This window comes from Eumetopias jubatus, unplaced genomic scaffold (assembly GCF_037043125.1).
Source record: "Eumetopias jubatus isolate StellerSeaLion01/CBP00866 unplaced genomic scaffold, mEumJub1_p1.0 scaffold_8, whole genome shotgun sequence".
Lineage (NCBI taxonomy): Eukaryota > Metazoa > Chordata > Mammalia > Carnivora > Otariidae > Eumetopias > Eumetopias jubatus.
The window spans coordinates 113394427-113411876 of NW_028274814.1; the positions used below are offsets into that span (position 1 = coordinate 113394427).

General features: G+C 36.4%; 1 protein-coding gene across 1 annotated transcript in view; it reads right to left on the reverse strand.

Annotated features, from left to right (window-relative positions):
* EPYC (epiphycan) overlaps positions 1-17450 on the reverse strand; it is a 33714-nt gene that overhangs the window by 1187 nt on the left and 15077 nt on the right. The window contains exons 2-5 of the mRNA XM_028105416.2: positions 11270-11441; positions 6172-6330; positions 5121-5323; positions 3729-3824 (exon numbers count right to left, since the gene is read on the reverse strand). Of these exons, the coding sequence (XP_027961217.2) occupies positions 3729-3824; positions 5121-5323; positions 6172-6330; positions 11270-11441 (630 nt within the window). The remainder of the gene's footprint in view (positions 1-3728; positions 3825-5120; positions 5324-6171; positions 6331-11269; positions 11442-17450) is intronic.

Sequence of the window (17450 nt, forward strand, 5' to 3'; positions counted from 1 at the left end):
TCCATTGTGTGGATATACCACATTTTTATCCTTTCATCAGTTAATAGAAATTTGGATTTTTTTTCTACTTTTGACCCTTATGAATAATGCTTCTATGAACATTTGCAAACAAGTTTTGTGTTTACATATGTTTTCAGATCTCCTGGGTATATACCTGGGAGTTGAATTGTGGGTTTATAGTAACTCTGTGTTTAATATTTCAAGGAAGTGTCAAACTTTTCCAAAGTAGCTGCACCATTTTCGATTCCTACCAGCAATGTATGTGTTCCAATTTTCTCTGCATCCTAATCAACACTTGTAATTATCTGTCTATTTTATTTTAGCCAACCAAGTGGATGTGAAGTGGTATCTCATTGTGGTTTAATTCATGGCTAGTGTATTGAATACAATTGATATTTTATATTGATTTTATAACCTGCCACATTGCTGAACTCATTTATTAATTCAAATGGTTTAGTGGATTACTTGTGACTTTCTATATAAAAGATCTATAGATCAATTTGGGGAGTATTTCCTTCTTATTATTAAATCTTCCAAACCATGAATATGGACTATCTTTCCCTTATTTAGTAAAAGGCAAAATATTTATGTGTTTTGAAGAGAAACCAGAGTATCTGTTTCTCCCCAGATAAAATTATATATGTTTAAGGAGTACAGAATAATGTTATGATATATGTTTACATTGTGAAATGATTACAACAATCAAGCTAATTAACATTTCCATCACCTCCCACAGTTACCTTTTTTTGTTTCTGGTAAGAACACTTAAGATCTACTCTCAACAAATTTCAAGTACACAATAGGATATTCTTAACTATGGTCTCCATGCTGTATTACATATTATCTCCAGAACTTACTCATTCTGAATAACTAAAACTTTATATTCTTTGACCAACATGTTCCCATATCCCCCAGTCCCCGAGTCCTGGCACCATTCTACTCTCTGCTTCTTTGAGTTTGACTTTTTAGATTCCACATATAAGTGAGATCTTACAGTATGTGTCCGTCTGTGTCTGGCTTATTTCACTTAGCATAATATTCTCACCCATGTTGTTGCAAATAGCAGAATTTTCTCTTTTTAAAAATATTTTTTCTTTTTTAAAGAATGAATAATATCCCATTGTATACATGAGATGCTACCTCACTGAATAGCTATTATCAAAAAGACCAAAGATAACAAGGTTGACAAGGTTGTGGAAAAAAAGGGAATCCTTGTGTACTACTGATGGGAATGTAAGGGGTACAGTCATTATAGGAAATGGTAAGGTAAATTCACCCTTAATAGACACATAAATTGCTTCCATATCTTGGCAATTGTGAATAATGCTGCAGTGAACATGAGAGTGCAGATGTCTCTTTGAGATACCGATTTCATTTCCCTTGGATATATACTCAGAAGTGGGATTGCTCAATCATATGGTGGTTCTGTTAAATGTTTTGAAGAACTTCCATACCATTTCCTATAAACTGTACCCCTTACATTCCCACCAATAGTATGCAAGGGTTCCCTTTTTTTTCACAACCTTGTCAACCTTGTTATCTTTGATCTTTTTGATAATAGCTATTCAGTGAGGTGACATCTCATTGTGGTTTTGATTTGCATTTCCCTTATGATTAATGATGTTGAGCATCCTTTCATATACCTGTTGGCTCTTTGTATGCTTTCTTTTAAGAAATGTCTACTTAGGTCCTTTGCCAATATTTTAATTGATTTTTTATTGAGTTATTTGAGTTTTGTACATATTTCTGATATTAACCCCTTATCAAATGTATGGTTTGTAGATATCTTCTCCCATTTATAGGTTATCTCTTCTCTCTGTTGACTGTTTCCTTTGCTGTGCAGAAAGCTTTCAAAAATGTAGTGTTCAGTCTACAAATCTTGTACTTTTTTGATTAAAATTTTTCTTAGGTGATTTATTATTTTGTGATTAGTATAAATAGAATTGTTTTCTTAATTTCATTTTCAGATTGTTCATTTCTAGTGTATACATATACAATTAATATTTGTATATCGATTTTATTATCTATGGCATTGCTTAAATGATTTTTTAGATTTCTTCTTTGACTCATTGCTTATTAGGGAAAGTGTTGTTTAATATCCTTATATTTGTGAATTTTCCAAATTTTCTTTGTTGTTGATTTGTATTTTAGTTCCATTGTAATCAGAAAAGTACTTTGCATGATTTCAGTTCTTTTCAATTTTTTGTGGCTAGTTTTGTGGCCTAGTATATGACCTATCCTGGAAAATGTTCATTGAACCCTTGAGAACCATGTATATTTTGCTGTTGTTGGGTGGAATGCTGTGTAGATGACTGTTAAGTCTAGTTGATTTTTAAGATGTTGTTAAGGTGTTCTTGAACTATTTCCTAGTTGATCTTATGACTGGTTGTTCTATTATCGAAAATGGAGTATTGAAGATCCAACTTATTGTTGAATTGTCTATTTTTCCTTTCAATTCTGACAGTTTATGCTTCACACATTTTGAGACATTGTTTATAATCATTATAATAATGTAATAATGATTAATAACAATAATATGGGTATATAATTATATATGGTTAGGTGCATATATGTTTATAATCATTATATCTTTCTGATGGCTTGACCCTCTCCTCATTACAAAGTGTCCACGAGGAATAAAAGGTTTAGTGCCTAGGTGCTGTACTACTCCCTTTGATAGGTAATAGGTACCTGCTGTTAATAATAACTGTGCCTTACGTGTAAGTACTTATCATGTTCCAGTAAGTGTACTATTCACTTCATAATCTAAAACTGTGGTGCGGGGAGGCTCAGATATTTTTTCCAATCTTTAGATAGTATTAGAAATAGAATTTCAGTCCAGAGAATCTGCTTTTGCCAGAGCCTTCATTCTTAATTACTATACTATATTTTGGCAAAAATTTTGAAAGGAATCAATATTGGGGATTTTTATATAAGTATTAAAAATATAAACTGAAGACAATGTAAATTAAAAACAGCTATATACTGGATATTGGTGAGGTAGTCATGAGAAGGGAGATTTTTAAAGGGTGCACTTAATGCCTTTTAAACCTTAGAATAAGGAATATGAAGCCAAGTACTTTTTTTTAAATGTTGTATTGTATACATAAGCCCACTGTGTTTGAATACAACATCAGAGACGCAGTTACTTTGTAGGGTCAATATTATCACAGACAATAGTAATAAAATTTAATTCAGAATTAGAAAACACATTGGAAACACATTTTCTTAATCCAGAGTGATGGAAGTCTGTCATCTCTCAGCAGATAGGAATGCCCTAGGATTGAATTTAATTCAATACATAAAACCTAAAATTAAAAGCTAAAATTGACATTTTTTTTCCTCTCTTGAAAGCTAGAAATTAATTTAGATTTTTCTTTCTCCCATTTTTCTTTTCCATTTCTAAGTCTTACACGTTTCTTCAGCAGATAAAGTTTTCAGTTTTTTTTTCCAAAAGTAATTTTGGGTGCCAGAAAGATGCATTATGATTTGACAAAGACTGAAAATCTTTAAAGACTAAGGTCATCATCAATAAATCAGTATAGGCAGGCATGAATATACAAAAACCTTGCGCTCTGATCGAGAGAGTGAATGAGAGGAGAAAAAGAAGAAAAATGGTGACAGTATGTCAACAAATCATTTATAAACAGTTTTAGTGTCCTGACTTCCTCCTCTTTGCTTTTGTTTTCCATGGAGCTGTTGGGCATACCTTACTGGTGGAAGCCTACCTGAAGGTGAAGGGCCCGTAGATTTTCTGGGAGTGGCAGAGGGATGTGGTCCAAATTGTTATCCGTGAGGTAGAGGTGATGGAGATCATACATATCCTGTAAACATTCCAAATGTAGAGACTTAGTGGAAATTAGCGGCACCACAATTGTATTTTCCATTCCCTGTTCATGCAACTATTTGTAAAATGACACATGCCTGTCAAGGTCTCGTTTTGCAAAGATGAAGGAGATTGGTTCTCCAGGTCACTAGACAATTCAAATGAGTTTTAGAAAAATTAACTGTAAGTGAATATTTCTTGATGAAAATGTAAAGTGCTTCTCAATCTCTACAAAGAACCTTGCTTTGCCCACTCTTAACTTTTTCTGTTTAAGCAAGGCAGTGTCTTCACATAGAAGACATTCTGCATAGGATTTGGAGGATTTGGGTAAGGCAGAGGAAGAATGGCCTTCGTGTTACAGGGATGGAGAAAAAAGAATTTCTCTCCAACAAAATCCTGTTCTCTCTAGTACAAGTACCAGGAAAAGGGCAGCCTAGCAAGACCAAAAAAAAAAAAAACATTTAGACAATAACAGGTCTACTCTAGCCAACCACCACAGAACAAACCGTGACTCATCACCACCCATGCCAACAAAAGCTGAATGGGGAGACTGAACTTTGACCCTTGGCAGGCTACAATGAGGTGTCCTAGCTCCCTCGCCTACCAGGGTTACAGGAGAGCTGGTGGAGAAATAGGCCTTCTGCCATTGCTCAGTGCTGATTGGTCCACACAGCCCCCTGCACTTTCCCTGTGTCCCTTCAAACAGGATTTTAAATGTGTTTGTTTAACAGACATTTAGAAAAGCAGCTTGAATACAGTTAAGAGTGGGTAAGAAAGCTGGTTGGTGAGTGTTCTCATACTCTATGCTGTTACTCTAAGCAAGACCGTCTAGCCCCAAACTTGCTTTCTTCACTTAGAAAACAAAATTTCTAAGATTAATCAAATCCATTCTTTTTACAAGGTAATTTAAAAGACTTCTACCTCAAGGCACCACCCACACCCTGCCCAAGTTGTCATCCTTTAAGCCGCATAGAATATTCGCCTTGAGTGGAGTTCTTGGAAAATGCAGGTTGTCTGGCTGACACCATTTCCAGGTGCTCCTTAGAGACTTGCACTCCAGGGAGCCCCTCACTCCTTACGCAAGCTCTGCACTCTGTTCTTGTTGTTCGACCAGCCTCAGAACTTACCAAAATGCAATATTTCCCAAAAGCTTGATACATTAGTATTGTATAGTTTACTTTAGGAGGTAAAAATCTCATCAAATTGAATCTCCTTATGGAAATAAAAATGCTCGTCATTGACGGTAAATGGGGCAGAAGGATGAGAGTCTTCCATATCCAAACTTAAAACTCACTTTAAATGCTTCTTGCTTTATTCCTTTCTTTCCCAGCCTATTGTTGCTGATATCGATAAATGTCAAAGTATTTGGCAGTTCGGGAAGCTGCCTTATTTTATTGTCACGCAGGACAAGCTCCCGGAGGTGAGGCAGCTTTCTGAATGCATCCTCATGAATCTCAGATATTAGATTTGATGTCAGATCGATCCTTCTTAAATCATCTAGAAGGAAAAATGAAGGAAATAGTTAAATACTCTTGAATATGTTTTGCTCACATAAAAATATGAAGATAAATTTTCCCACGTAAAAGTAAATATAAATATGAAGTGAATTAGCAATAGGCAATTAATGAAATAATTATTTCTAACTACTCTATATAAAAATTTAATTGTTTCCACCTAATACTATACATATTTATGTACTTGTAAGAAAGCATAACTTTAACAAAGGTATTGACACATTATATTTAAAATAACTGGTCTTTTCCCTACATTCTTCATAAACTTTGTCTAGATTTTACTATTTAAAAGGTTTTCCTCAGTGATGACAGGTTGCTATATTTTCTAATAGTTACAGATACATTAGCATTAAAACACAAAGACATTAAAAAGAAATCTTCAAATGATTAAAACACTTTATAAAGACAAGTACCAAAATTCTTCTAACTTGGCAACCATTATAAAGTCAAAATATAGGCTTGTATGCATCAATCATAAAGCAATTGCGCTTTAATGGAAGCCTATTCAAACAGCTCAAATCCTCGTAAATATAGGACCATGACTTTTACTCAATGTCATGACATGATAATGAGTTCTAGTCTATAAAATATACATATTTATGATTCTATTTCTTGAAAATATAGTATGTGAAAATATCAACTATATAGTTTCATAATGACCTTTAACACTAAATCATTTTTTCACATAATTAAAGTAAACCTTCAAATATTTCAATAAGAAAGAATAGTTGATTTATGAGCCATATTTTCATATTCAAGTTTCATTTTATAGTACAACAATTTTAGGAAAGTCTGTAAAGAAGACAAAGATATTAGTGCTGTCATCCATACTTAGGCTTGCAAAATCATTTTTGTGGATCTTTTTAATTCTGTTGAAGCGGGAATAGAAATAAGCAGTGTTCTTGGGTAGCGCAGGAATAGCATCAAGTTCATGGTCATCACAGTATACAGTGGTACTTATACACGTACACAGAAGGCAGGTTGGAAAGTCTAAAAGGTAGAGGCAAATAATTATATGTAAGTAACAAAAGCAATTTCTAAGAAATAATGTGATTAGATATTTGTTAAATAAGTTTACAGTCTCATACAGGCCTTCCTGGCATATTTCATATTTTCTCATATAGTTTTCTGTAAATCGAAATTAAAGTCAAATGTACCAATTAAAGCAGCCACAATAATTAGTACATTCTTTGTACTGTTTTAAATTTTATTTTAAATTACCGAGTGGATACAGTGTGGTTGTTGCTTTTATACTTATTAGAAATTCTTTTCAAATGTAAATATTAAGACTGTGGTTTTATAAATCGCATCACACATAATATTTTTATTAGGTCTTTGGTTCAATATTTAAACACCCCACCAAAACAATCTGCTTCAAGAAAAAGATAGGGTAATAATCATTAATATGAATTCACTCAGTATGTAATTACTGAATCCTTTCTAGGTAAATGACACTGTGCTAGCTGGTGAAACAGTGAGGAGCACAAAGAGACACAATTCTATTTTATGATCTTCTATGTAAGATAAATGTGACTTGCACAAATAAAATGATGACTGTGCAAAATGTCATGATATATATGAGCACAAAATAGGGGAATTTGACTCAGTCTGACAGTCATGGTTCTCTGAGAGGGTGATAACTCAGTTGAGATCTGCAAGAACAGAAGGAGTTGACCATGCAGGGGGGAGTGAGGAGTACATGGGCAGAGGAAGCGGCATGTGCCAAGGCCCTTCACTTTGGAGGGACTGAAAGATGGTCCATGCGGCTGTAGCACAGAGAGCACTGAAATGTATGGGACATACCATACAGAGGCCCTATCGGCTGTGTTATTGCAGGTTTTGTTCCTTATCCTAAGGATGGGCAGGGTATTGCATGATGAGATTTGCATATTAAGAAATCATTCTGCTTGAAGGTGTGGTAGAAGACTGAGGGAGGGCAAGTGGACAGAGTGGAGAATGAGTTGTTATCTAGATAAAAGATGATGGTTGCTTGGCTGGGGTCATGGTGACATGTCGAATAAAAGGCAACAGATCCAAAAGGTATTTGCGAGGCTGGATTATATCTCAACATATTGGTCTGTCTCTATCGCATGCACGCGCACATATATATACACCTCCTTCACGCTCTGTTTAGTGGTCCTGTAGAGGACAGTAAGCTTCTAAGGAAGATAGAAAAGCAATGACCAGAAGGAAAGGAAGAAAAGAGAATGGGGAGATGTTATGGAGGCCAGATGGAGAGAGAGAGAGTTTGACGGAAAAGGGAATAGAAAACATTCTAAGGCTGCTGAGATGTCAGGTAAGTTAAGAACTGAAAATATCTCTTGGATTACTCCTTGTGGTGGTTATAGGCTACTTCAGTAAGAGCTGTGGAGTGATGGGGCTGGAAGCCAGATTAACAGCCAAATGAGGAGGGAATTGGGGTGCAGAGATAGTTACAGCAAATACAGACAATGCTATTGAGATGTTTGTGAAGGAGGAGAGAGAAATGGTGATAGGTATAAGCAGTTACATTTGTGGTGTGTAAATGGACTGAAGCAGGAAAAATTTGAAGAAAAAGATCCAAAGTAGGAGAAGTTGAATATCAAAAGGATCCTGAGAAGGCAGTAGGAAATGGGACCAGAAGCATAGCGGAAAGGATCACATCCTCCACGTGAGAGGACAGTTTGTTGTAATGGGGGGGAGGGGGATGAGGCACATGCATGTCAATGTAGGTAAAAATTACATCTGAAAACAGAAAGACTGAAAAGCTGCTGACCAGAAGATTTCTCTGTGGAGCAGGGGGCTCAGCTCTCTGATGAGCTTGAGGAGTCAAGGGAGGAGGAGAAGGTTGGTAAGGTGTGAGGTGAACAGAGGATGCGGAAGAGCCATGAAGGAAACTAGATGGAAGTCATGGGAGGACTTGCTTGCGATTGCTCAGTGTTCAGTTCATCCCAGTTTCGCTGGGACTTTCCTGGGTTTAGCCTTGAAAATCCCCCACGGTGGGACCCCTCACTCCCAGGCAAACCAGGACACTTGGTTGCCTGAGTTGAAGGATCCATTTGTAGTCTGTGATCAAGAGCTAGTAATGCACCTACTAAGGTCTTCTTGCTATCATTAAGTAGGAAAGTTATTTACAATAATAGCTTCAGAAATGAAAACTATATTATGACTGGAAATCTAGGAAAGACAATTTAAGGGGAAGCTATAAAATATTTAACACTTGCCAATTTTTCAAATCATTATAAATTAATATTTGCCACTTATAAAATTTTTAAAAAGTAAGGCATTTGAGTCTTCTATATATTCATGGCTTTGCTAATTTAGCAATAATACTTAGGGTAATTTATATATATATATATATTCACAAGAGTTATAATTTAATTCTCTTTTTTCCACTCATAACCCAAGTCTACTTTATATGGCTTCAAAATGTTGTTTTTAGAAATTTGTATTAATAGTAAAAAATATATATTTTTATTACTAATGCTCTAAATATTTCTTTCCAAGCTATTTAACTTTGATGAATATATAAGATTTAAATTTGGGGGTGTCTGGGTGGCTCAGTCAGTTAAGCATCTGCCTTCGGCTCAGGTTCCTGGGATTGAGCCCCACATCTGGCTCCCTGCTCAGTGGGGAGTCTGCTTCTCCCTCTCCTCCTGCTCATGCTCTCTCTCTCTTGCTTGCTCACTCTCTCTCTCAAGGGAATAAAGAAAATCTTTAAAAAAAAACCGATTTAAATTTAATTTAAAAGTTTAGAATTTCTGGCAATGCTTCATCTGTGGAAATGAAAATGTTAATTAAAGTTTTAACTTCATTACTCACCCTCAGACTACTTTGGAGATAACTTTTTTTTCCTAAAGTCGTAGATTTTTTATATGGTTTCAAAGCTGACATTCTTGAGCTATAATTTTGACTAAAGCTTTTGAAAAGACTGGGCATTATGTTTTTCTGTTGTGCCTTGGCTTGGCTAATAGACCTGAGTATAGGTAATGATGCCAGATTAGTCAAATTTTGACGGATCTGAAATTATTTAAAAGTTAATCATGTTCTAGATATATTTTCTTTCCCTACTGGAAACTTTCTTCTGGGCACTTACGTTTGCTTCTATTGTATGTGCATCTCCTTGGTTTTATCTGGAGAGTGTTCTACTCCATAGAATGTTAACTATGTGGAAAGAATATAATGTATCCATTAGAGATACTGGCTTAGGGTTTAGTGGTCTCTATTCGCATTTCAGCACTGCTATGTACCACCTCCATGATCTTGGACAACTTTTACACTATGTTGGGGCTTTAGTTTTCCTTTTTGTAAAGTGGAAATAACAATACCTAGTACATAGTATCATTCTGACTCTTCAAAGAGTTCATATACATAAAACACTTTAGTGGTTGGCATATACACAGCGTTTTACAAAAGACAACTCTTTACATAACTTACTGGTACAGTTAAAAACTGGTAGATGCAGAGAGTAGATTGATGGTTACCAGGGGCTGGGTGGGGAGTGATGGGGAGTGGCTGGTCAACAGCTGTAAAGTTTCAGTTATGCAAAACGATTAAGTTCTGGAGGTCTGCTGTACAACATAATGCTGAGAGTTAACAAAACTGTAGTGTACACTGAAACATTTGTTGAGAGTAAAAAAATAAACTCTTTTATCAATAATAGATTCATGAGAATAACTAACATTTATTATGTTTACTATGGGTCAGGCACTAAATTCATTCATTTAATCCTTACAACAATTCTGTGAAGTAAGATCTATTATTTATTATCCCATATTTTAGACGAGGAAACTAAGGCAAAAAATACCGAATGCCTTGCTCCATATTGTGTATCCAGCAAGTCCCAAAGCTGGCGTTTGAATGCCCTCCCTTTTGTCCTCTCAGTATGTTCTGTACAGAGTTTTGTCATATTATCTGGAACATATTATTGTTCCTCTACATTTGTTTGCATGTCTGTTTCCCTGTACTAGATAAAAAAGTCCATGAGAACAGTAATCATTTTAAGATAAGTTTTTATCTCCAGAGCTTAGAGTACAAACACACTTCAACTCTGTACTCACAAACCTTTGCAATAGGAATTCTACTCATTTTTCTACACCCCCTTGTTATGCCATTCTCTGTGTGGGAAAGCCTTCTGGTGTGAGTCCATCTGAGTACCCTCAAGGATGACACTGACAAATTTTAGAAAGAACTATAGACAGATCATAGAATCATATTTAGCATCAGGAACTCTTTCTCATTAACTAAAAGGGTCTGGTTTAGATCACCATCAGGCTGTACAAGATGGAGTCCAGTGTTATGGAATGCCTTCCACTCGGCTGCTCCTGAGGACTGAATGAGAAGAAGCCTATGTTCCAATAAATACACAGACAAGAATCAGAACAGGCTCGCTTTAAACCCCGTGTGAAAAACTAACAGCTATGTGATCTCTGACAAGTTCTTACCATTTTTGAGCTGGTTTCCTCAGTAAGAAAAACCTAAGACCTTTACAGGGAGGTTGTTGTAGTCAAATGAGAGAATGTGAGGTGGGCGTTGTGACCCACAGATAGTCTGTGCCCAGTCAGTGTAAAATATTACTACTCTTGCCGTCATCAAAATCAGCCATCATTTTCTTACCACCCTGAACTGCTGTGGCCAGCTCTGTGAGACATAGATTCTCATCTTCCTAACAGCGTAGTGGATTCTTTGTTCTAGAAATGCATTCCACCACAAAGGTTTGGAGTAATGATGCTAGATAAATATTTTTGTCCCAAATCTTTGGTTATTTGATAATTTCCATCACGCCAAAGCTGAATTATTAAAACTGCTTTATATTTGAAGACAATATACATGTATATCTTCTGCTTCAAAGATCCTATGACAAAACTCTCTCTGTGGGTCATGCGGGTTGCCTGTGGCATTGAGGTAGGACCAAGTGGACTTAATCCAAATCAGCCTTGATGGACCTGACCTTCGTTGGTGTGTGGGCCCAGAACCCCGGTGAATTCAGGCTCCTGTGGAGAAGAGCCATCGATCAGTCTGGGGGTGGACTCCTCCTCCTCCTCTTCTTCAGCTTCCTCTGGCGGTGGGGGTGGGGTAAGGAGCTCTCTGTTCCCAGAAGGCATCACTGTGGCTATTTCAATCTGAAAAAGAAACAAATTCATCAGGCAACCTTCTTAATCACCCATCCTATGAGACAGGGACACAAATTTTAAAAATATCAATTTTTGTCACAAGAGGTCGCTGGTGTTCTGAAGTGCAACACTGCAGGGCCCGCCTGCCTGGCTGAGCACATGTGGTTCGTTACTGTTATTGCTGGTTGTAATTCATTTTGCTTCTCAAATCTTAGTAATAATTTCCAATGCCCATGTTTTTTTTTTTTTTTTTTTTTGGTCATCTTGCTTTTTCAAACATTCTTACATGTTTATTCATTTTTCAAAAAACCTCATTTATTGTTTTCTAAATACATAGCTTTGCAAGAATGCATTATTGTTGTGGAAGATTCAAATTAACCCAGCAGTGTGCAGAATAAAATCCCAAAGTCCCTTTACTTTGAAGCTCTGATACAATTCCCTTTGAAGATAACAACCATTAAGAAATTAAGGTTAATGTTCCTTTGAGTCCTTTTATTTTATTTTTTTAAAAGATTTATTTATTTATTTGAGAGAGAGAATGAGATAGAGAGAGAGAACACGAGAGAGGGGAGGGTCAGAGGGAGAAGCAGACTCTCTGCTGAGCAGGGAGCCCAATGCGGGACTCAATCCCGGGACTCCAGGATCATGACCTGAGCTGAAGGCAGTGGCTTAACCGACTGAGCCACCCAGGTGCCCTTTTAATCCTTCGTTTCCTAGACTCAAATATTCTGGGTTTGTTTGTTTGTGTGTGTTTTTTGTTTTGTGGGTTTTGTTTTTGTTTTTGTTTTTTACAATTTACACTTCTTCCAATTGTTTTACTGTAAAGCATCCTTTCTACCAAAAGAAAAATATACATGGAGATACGAAAACTATATGATTTGATTATGATGTGCCATTTCTCATATACTTTCAATATTATTTTGAGCAACAAGTATTACCAACAATATTTGGGCTTGTTAAATTGACCTTTTTGAGAGCTTTGACAATAGAGGGAACTTATTAAAATTGAAAAAAATGCTCAAATATTTTTTCAGGGATTGTATCTTAGATTATATTTGGTTTTCTCTTCTTGCATATTTTAGGTAATGAGTAACTGCTCTTAAGAACACTGTTTGCATTTAGAATAACTCCTTACTCTCAAATCCCTTCCCATGCCTCAATGTCTATTCCTCTGTATTATTTAATAAATGTCTACCTCCCTGACAACCTTGTCACCTCAGGCAGGAAATCTGCTCAAGACCGTTTGTTGGCAACATGCAGCACCAACTTTTGGGGGCATACTTTCTTCATGACATCCCCAGAAATCCCAGTTTCTCCTTTTACCACCCTGATAGGGCTGCTTGATCCTTCCCACACTTCATTTGCATTTATTAAAAAGGCAAAAAACCCCACACAAATTACCTTCTAATTTATTTAATGTCAAAATGACATGCACAGTATTAATTTTATGTGTAAAATAAGTACATAACTAGGCCAGACATTTTCTGAGTATTTTAGAGAGATGTTTTAGATGATCACAATATTTTAAGATGCATTTATTATTTAATATCATTTTCAAGTAAATTTGAATACATTGCTTGACAAATGAAAATTATCCTTTTAAAAGATAAACTCTTTTGTCAGTTCACACTTTTGAATTGTGTCTCTATGTTTCTGTAGAGTCTCCCCATTTTCACCCTTCCTACACTGTATTTTAATGACTCCATCAGTTTTCTGCCCACTAGATGGTCCACTCTATGTTACATGTTTTATCTTTGTACTTCAAGGTTATAGCATAATAGGTGATCAACAAGTACTTATTAAATCAATTTTAAAACTGCTTGTCCAAAATATATCTAATTCACAGCTTTATATTTAATTTTAGAGATTTAATAAGAATTACTCATAAGAATCACTTAAAGCATGAAATCAAACCAAAAGCAACTCATACTGTATTTGGTGAATTAGAAAGCCATACATGAAGATTTTGTAAAACTTGGTCAAAAATCTCCACTTGAAAAGATTGGGCACACTTCCTTAAACAGGGAGACATACGGTTTCCATCTGCAGGATCAGAATGAAGCAGATTTAGAAGGAATAGACCTGCAGAGACCAAAAGGAGGCTCCAGGAAGAGCGGAAATTGAGACAGATGTTTCATGGAATGGAGGCAGCCTAAAGGGAGAAACACATTCCAGACACGTCGCCTTGAATCTTTAGCTTTGCAGGAAAAATGTTTGCACATACTTTCTACAGATAATTGTTTTTCCACTGATCTGACGTGAAGCTGTAAGATCTCACTTGTCATCCAATATAATGAGACAGAAACAGCTTTTGTGTTTATCAGAACCTGTTTTGTTCATGCTTACTTGCTAATAAAATGTGAATGTTGAACAGTTTTGAAGACCAAGTGAAAGGAATGCTTTTTCAGCTCAGCAAAATCCCAGAACTATAAACTCAAAGTGCTGTTCCTGGTAAGCTGTTTACGTTGCAGACGCATTTATTCTCACTATTGAATAGAAATGGTTTAGGCTTCTGTCTTTTCTTTTTCTTCTTCTTTTAACAATTTCCATACTACGATATGAAGTTGTGAGGCAATGCATGCAAAGAGAGGAAGCCAGGGAAGCATGAGCACCTGGCTCTCCATGTGGCTGACTTTTATGCTTACGCTACAGAAACCTAAATTTGGGGATAAACACAAATGGCCAGAAAACATCCCTGCCCCTTTTTCTCAAGCTACAACTGGCAACCCTCAAATGCAAATATAACCAAGGCTCTGATATAAATATTCATTCTTCCTGAATTTTCCTCCATTATTTTTCCTTTTACCTCCTTGTTTTACTCTGTTCCCTACTAAAATGTTTAAACCACTTTATTATATTTACCTGAGTTTTGCAAACAGTAAATACAAAGGATCACTCCTGCCCATGGCCTTGGACTTACCCATCTCTGTGCTTGCATATCTTCTCGACATGGGACCAGCAGGGCACATCTCTGAGTTGCCTGCCTTGTAGTAAGTTGTCAATTTCTATCTCCTTCCTACCGGGCTTTAGAGCTATAGATAGTTTATGTCATGGTGGACTGTATTTAGGAGTACATTCCATGCCCATGAAAGAATATGTCTGCACCAAAGATGACAAATGCATAGCCCAAAGACAGTGACCTGGGTAGAGGGAAGTGTCAGCAGATGTCAGGTTGGAGCGATAATAGTGCCAAGAAGAGTCATCAGGCCTGCCTCAGCCTCTGCACCCCACACAGCCTTGAGTCTTTGTAAGTAACCTAGCACCTCAGTACAATCTCAGGGAAAAAGGGGTTGACATGACCCTCAGGTGTCTTAGATAAAGTCTTTGCTCCCTGGAGACATCAGGACACTCAGTAGAAAATGATTCAGTTACCTTTCTTGCACCAGATGATGTGACTGAGACTTTCACCAGCAATATTTTTATCATTTAAGAATAATGCAAAATATTTGAGACTTCCATTCTCTAATAATCAGAAGAGTTATCCACAGAAAAGTCTTCCTATAAAAGTACGCAGCACCATTTTAAGTGGTAACATTTGGTTATAAATTATTTTAATCAAATCCATTTGTCTTTTAGCAAAAAACACATCTAAATGACCCGTAGGGCCATATTGCTACCATTGGATCTACTTAATATGTTTGTCTCAATTTCAGAGTAAAATATGAAAAAATAGTGCATTTGGAAGCAATGGTCATACTTCTTGACTGCTTCCCTTTGCCAGGGAACCCTGTCAGTACTGACTTCTTCTTGAACATGCTCCTTATACCTGTTCAGGATGGTCACAAGGCATTTTCGGCTCCTAAGCATGTGTTTTGACAAATAAAACATAATGTGTGTTTTTTTCAAATATCTTGATATCTTTTGATCTCAGCACTTAATCTGCAGCTAAATTTCCAATAAGGAACTTAACAAAAATGTCACGTATGCAATAACAGAAAGAAAGCTATGAAAGAGTTCAGGATACTCAGATTTGATACCTACCTTCATGAATGAATGCAAAGATCATTGAATGAAAGAGTGAAATTGTAAATGATGGAAGGTTTGCCCGTCTTTATAATTATCTAATCAGCCAGAATGAATGTGCCAAGCCTCACACTTAAATTATGATCATTATGTCCACTTTACTTGTCAGTATTATTTTCAAACATCTATCAATACATTTTTTTTTTTTTCCTGTGTCCACCACCATCACCATAATCTAAGTCCTACCTTGTCTTGCTGGGAATACAACAATAGTTTACTTATAGGAAGTTGGCACCTCCTCCATTATATATTCATTCTGTAATGAGAATAAGCTCTTAAAAAGGCAAAGCTAATCATGTCAACCTCTGCTTAAAACCCTTAAATGGATTTTTATTCTTTTTTTTTTTAATATTTTAGTTCAGTTATTTATTTGACAGAGAGAGAGGGCACGCAAGCACAAGCAGGGGGAGCGGCAGAGGGAGAGGAGAAGCTGGCCCCCCACAGAATAGGGAGCCCGGGGCGCCTGGGTGGCTCAGATGGTTAAGCGTCTGCCTTCGGCTCAGGTCATGATCCCAGAGTCCTGGGATCGAGTCCCGCGTCGGGCTCCCTGCTCCTTGGGAGCCTGCTTCTCCCTCTGCCTCTCTCTCTCTCTCTCTCTCTCTGTCTTTCATGAATAAATAAATAAAATCTTTAAAAAAAAAAAAAAAAGAATAGGGAACCTGATGCGGGGTTCGATCCCAGTACCCTGGGATCATGACCTGAGCTGAAGGCAAATGCTTAACCGACTGAGCCACCGAAGCACCTCTGGATTTTTATTCTTAATAGCCACAAGAACATTGTCCTTGCAGAAACACAGAAACATAGTAGCTAAGAGGAAGGATTCTGAGGAGGTGAGCTTGACTCTAGCCTACATCTGAGACCTTGGGTGAGTTACTTTATCTCCTGAGCCTCAGTTTCTCGATCTGTAAAATCCTGGTATATCTAGTAGATAGTACAGCTGTGTTAGGATGAAAATGTTAAAACATAGTAAGTGCCATGGAAATTTACTATTATTATTTGCTATTTATATTTTTGCTATTTTTATTTCATGTTTGCTATCATTATTAAAATAAATCCAAAACACTTTGACTTACAAGGTCCTGCGTGGCTTGGCCTTTCTAGTGTCTCCTTCCTCCATTTCATATCAATGGGCTCTTCTGCTGCACTGGCCATCTTTAATTTCTTATGCTCCTTGTTCTATGAGACATTTGCATGTACGAGTTGTTCTGCTTGGAATTCCCTCCATTCCTCATCTTTTTTCCCCCAATCTTATTTTTTTTAATTTTTTAACAGCTTTATTGACAATACAGTAAATCCATGAAGAAAAAGAAAGTAAAAGCATGTATACACTGAGATTCTTGTTGACTCATTGATACTCACTTAAAGATGAGGATATAATTGTTCCTATTAGCATACAAAAAATAATGCAGATTTTAGTGTATATATTAATAGGGTCTGGGATAGAGTCACAGTGAGGCCTCTATCCCAAGAAATTGAAGTGACTTTAGATTGTTCTCATGATATAAAACTGACCTTAAAAATGCACAGGAAAGAAACCATTCCTCCCAAGTGTTTGGGAACAGTTTCCTGACTCTTGACTTACTAGTGATAATAGTCCAGCTAAAGAAAGAAAAAAATAAAATGAAGAGGGTGGCAGCCTAAAAAAATCATGTTCAGGAAAGAATGGTTTATTATTGTGGCCAGCATTGTTTGAAGGAGAGAAATATTAAATTTGTTGAATATACATAAAAGTCACTAAAGAGATCACCTCTGGTATCAAAAGAAGTTTTATTGGATCTCATCAGGGACTAGATGAAAATAACTAGCATGAATTGAATATTCACTATGTGAGAAACTGCTATGTTCTTTCCATTGATTCACATGTTATTATCAGAATAACTGTTATTCTGATTTGAAGGTGCAGTAATCGTGCACATTTAATAGATTTGTAAACTGAGACCCGGGAGAGGAGGATCAAATAAATTGTCAGAGGTTACATAATTTCTAAGTAGTAAG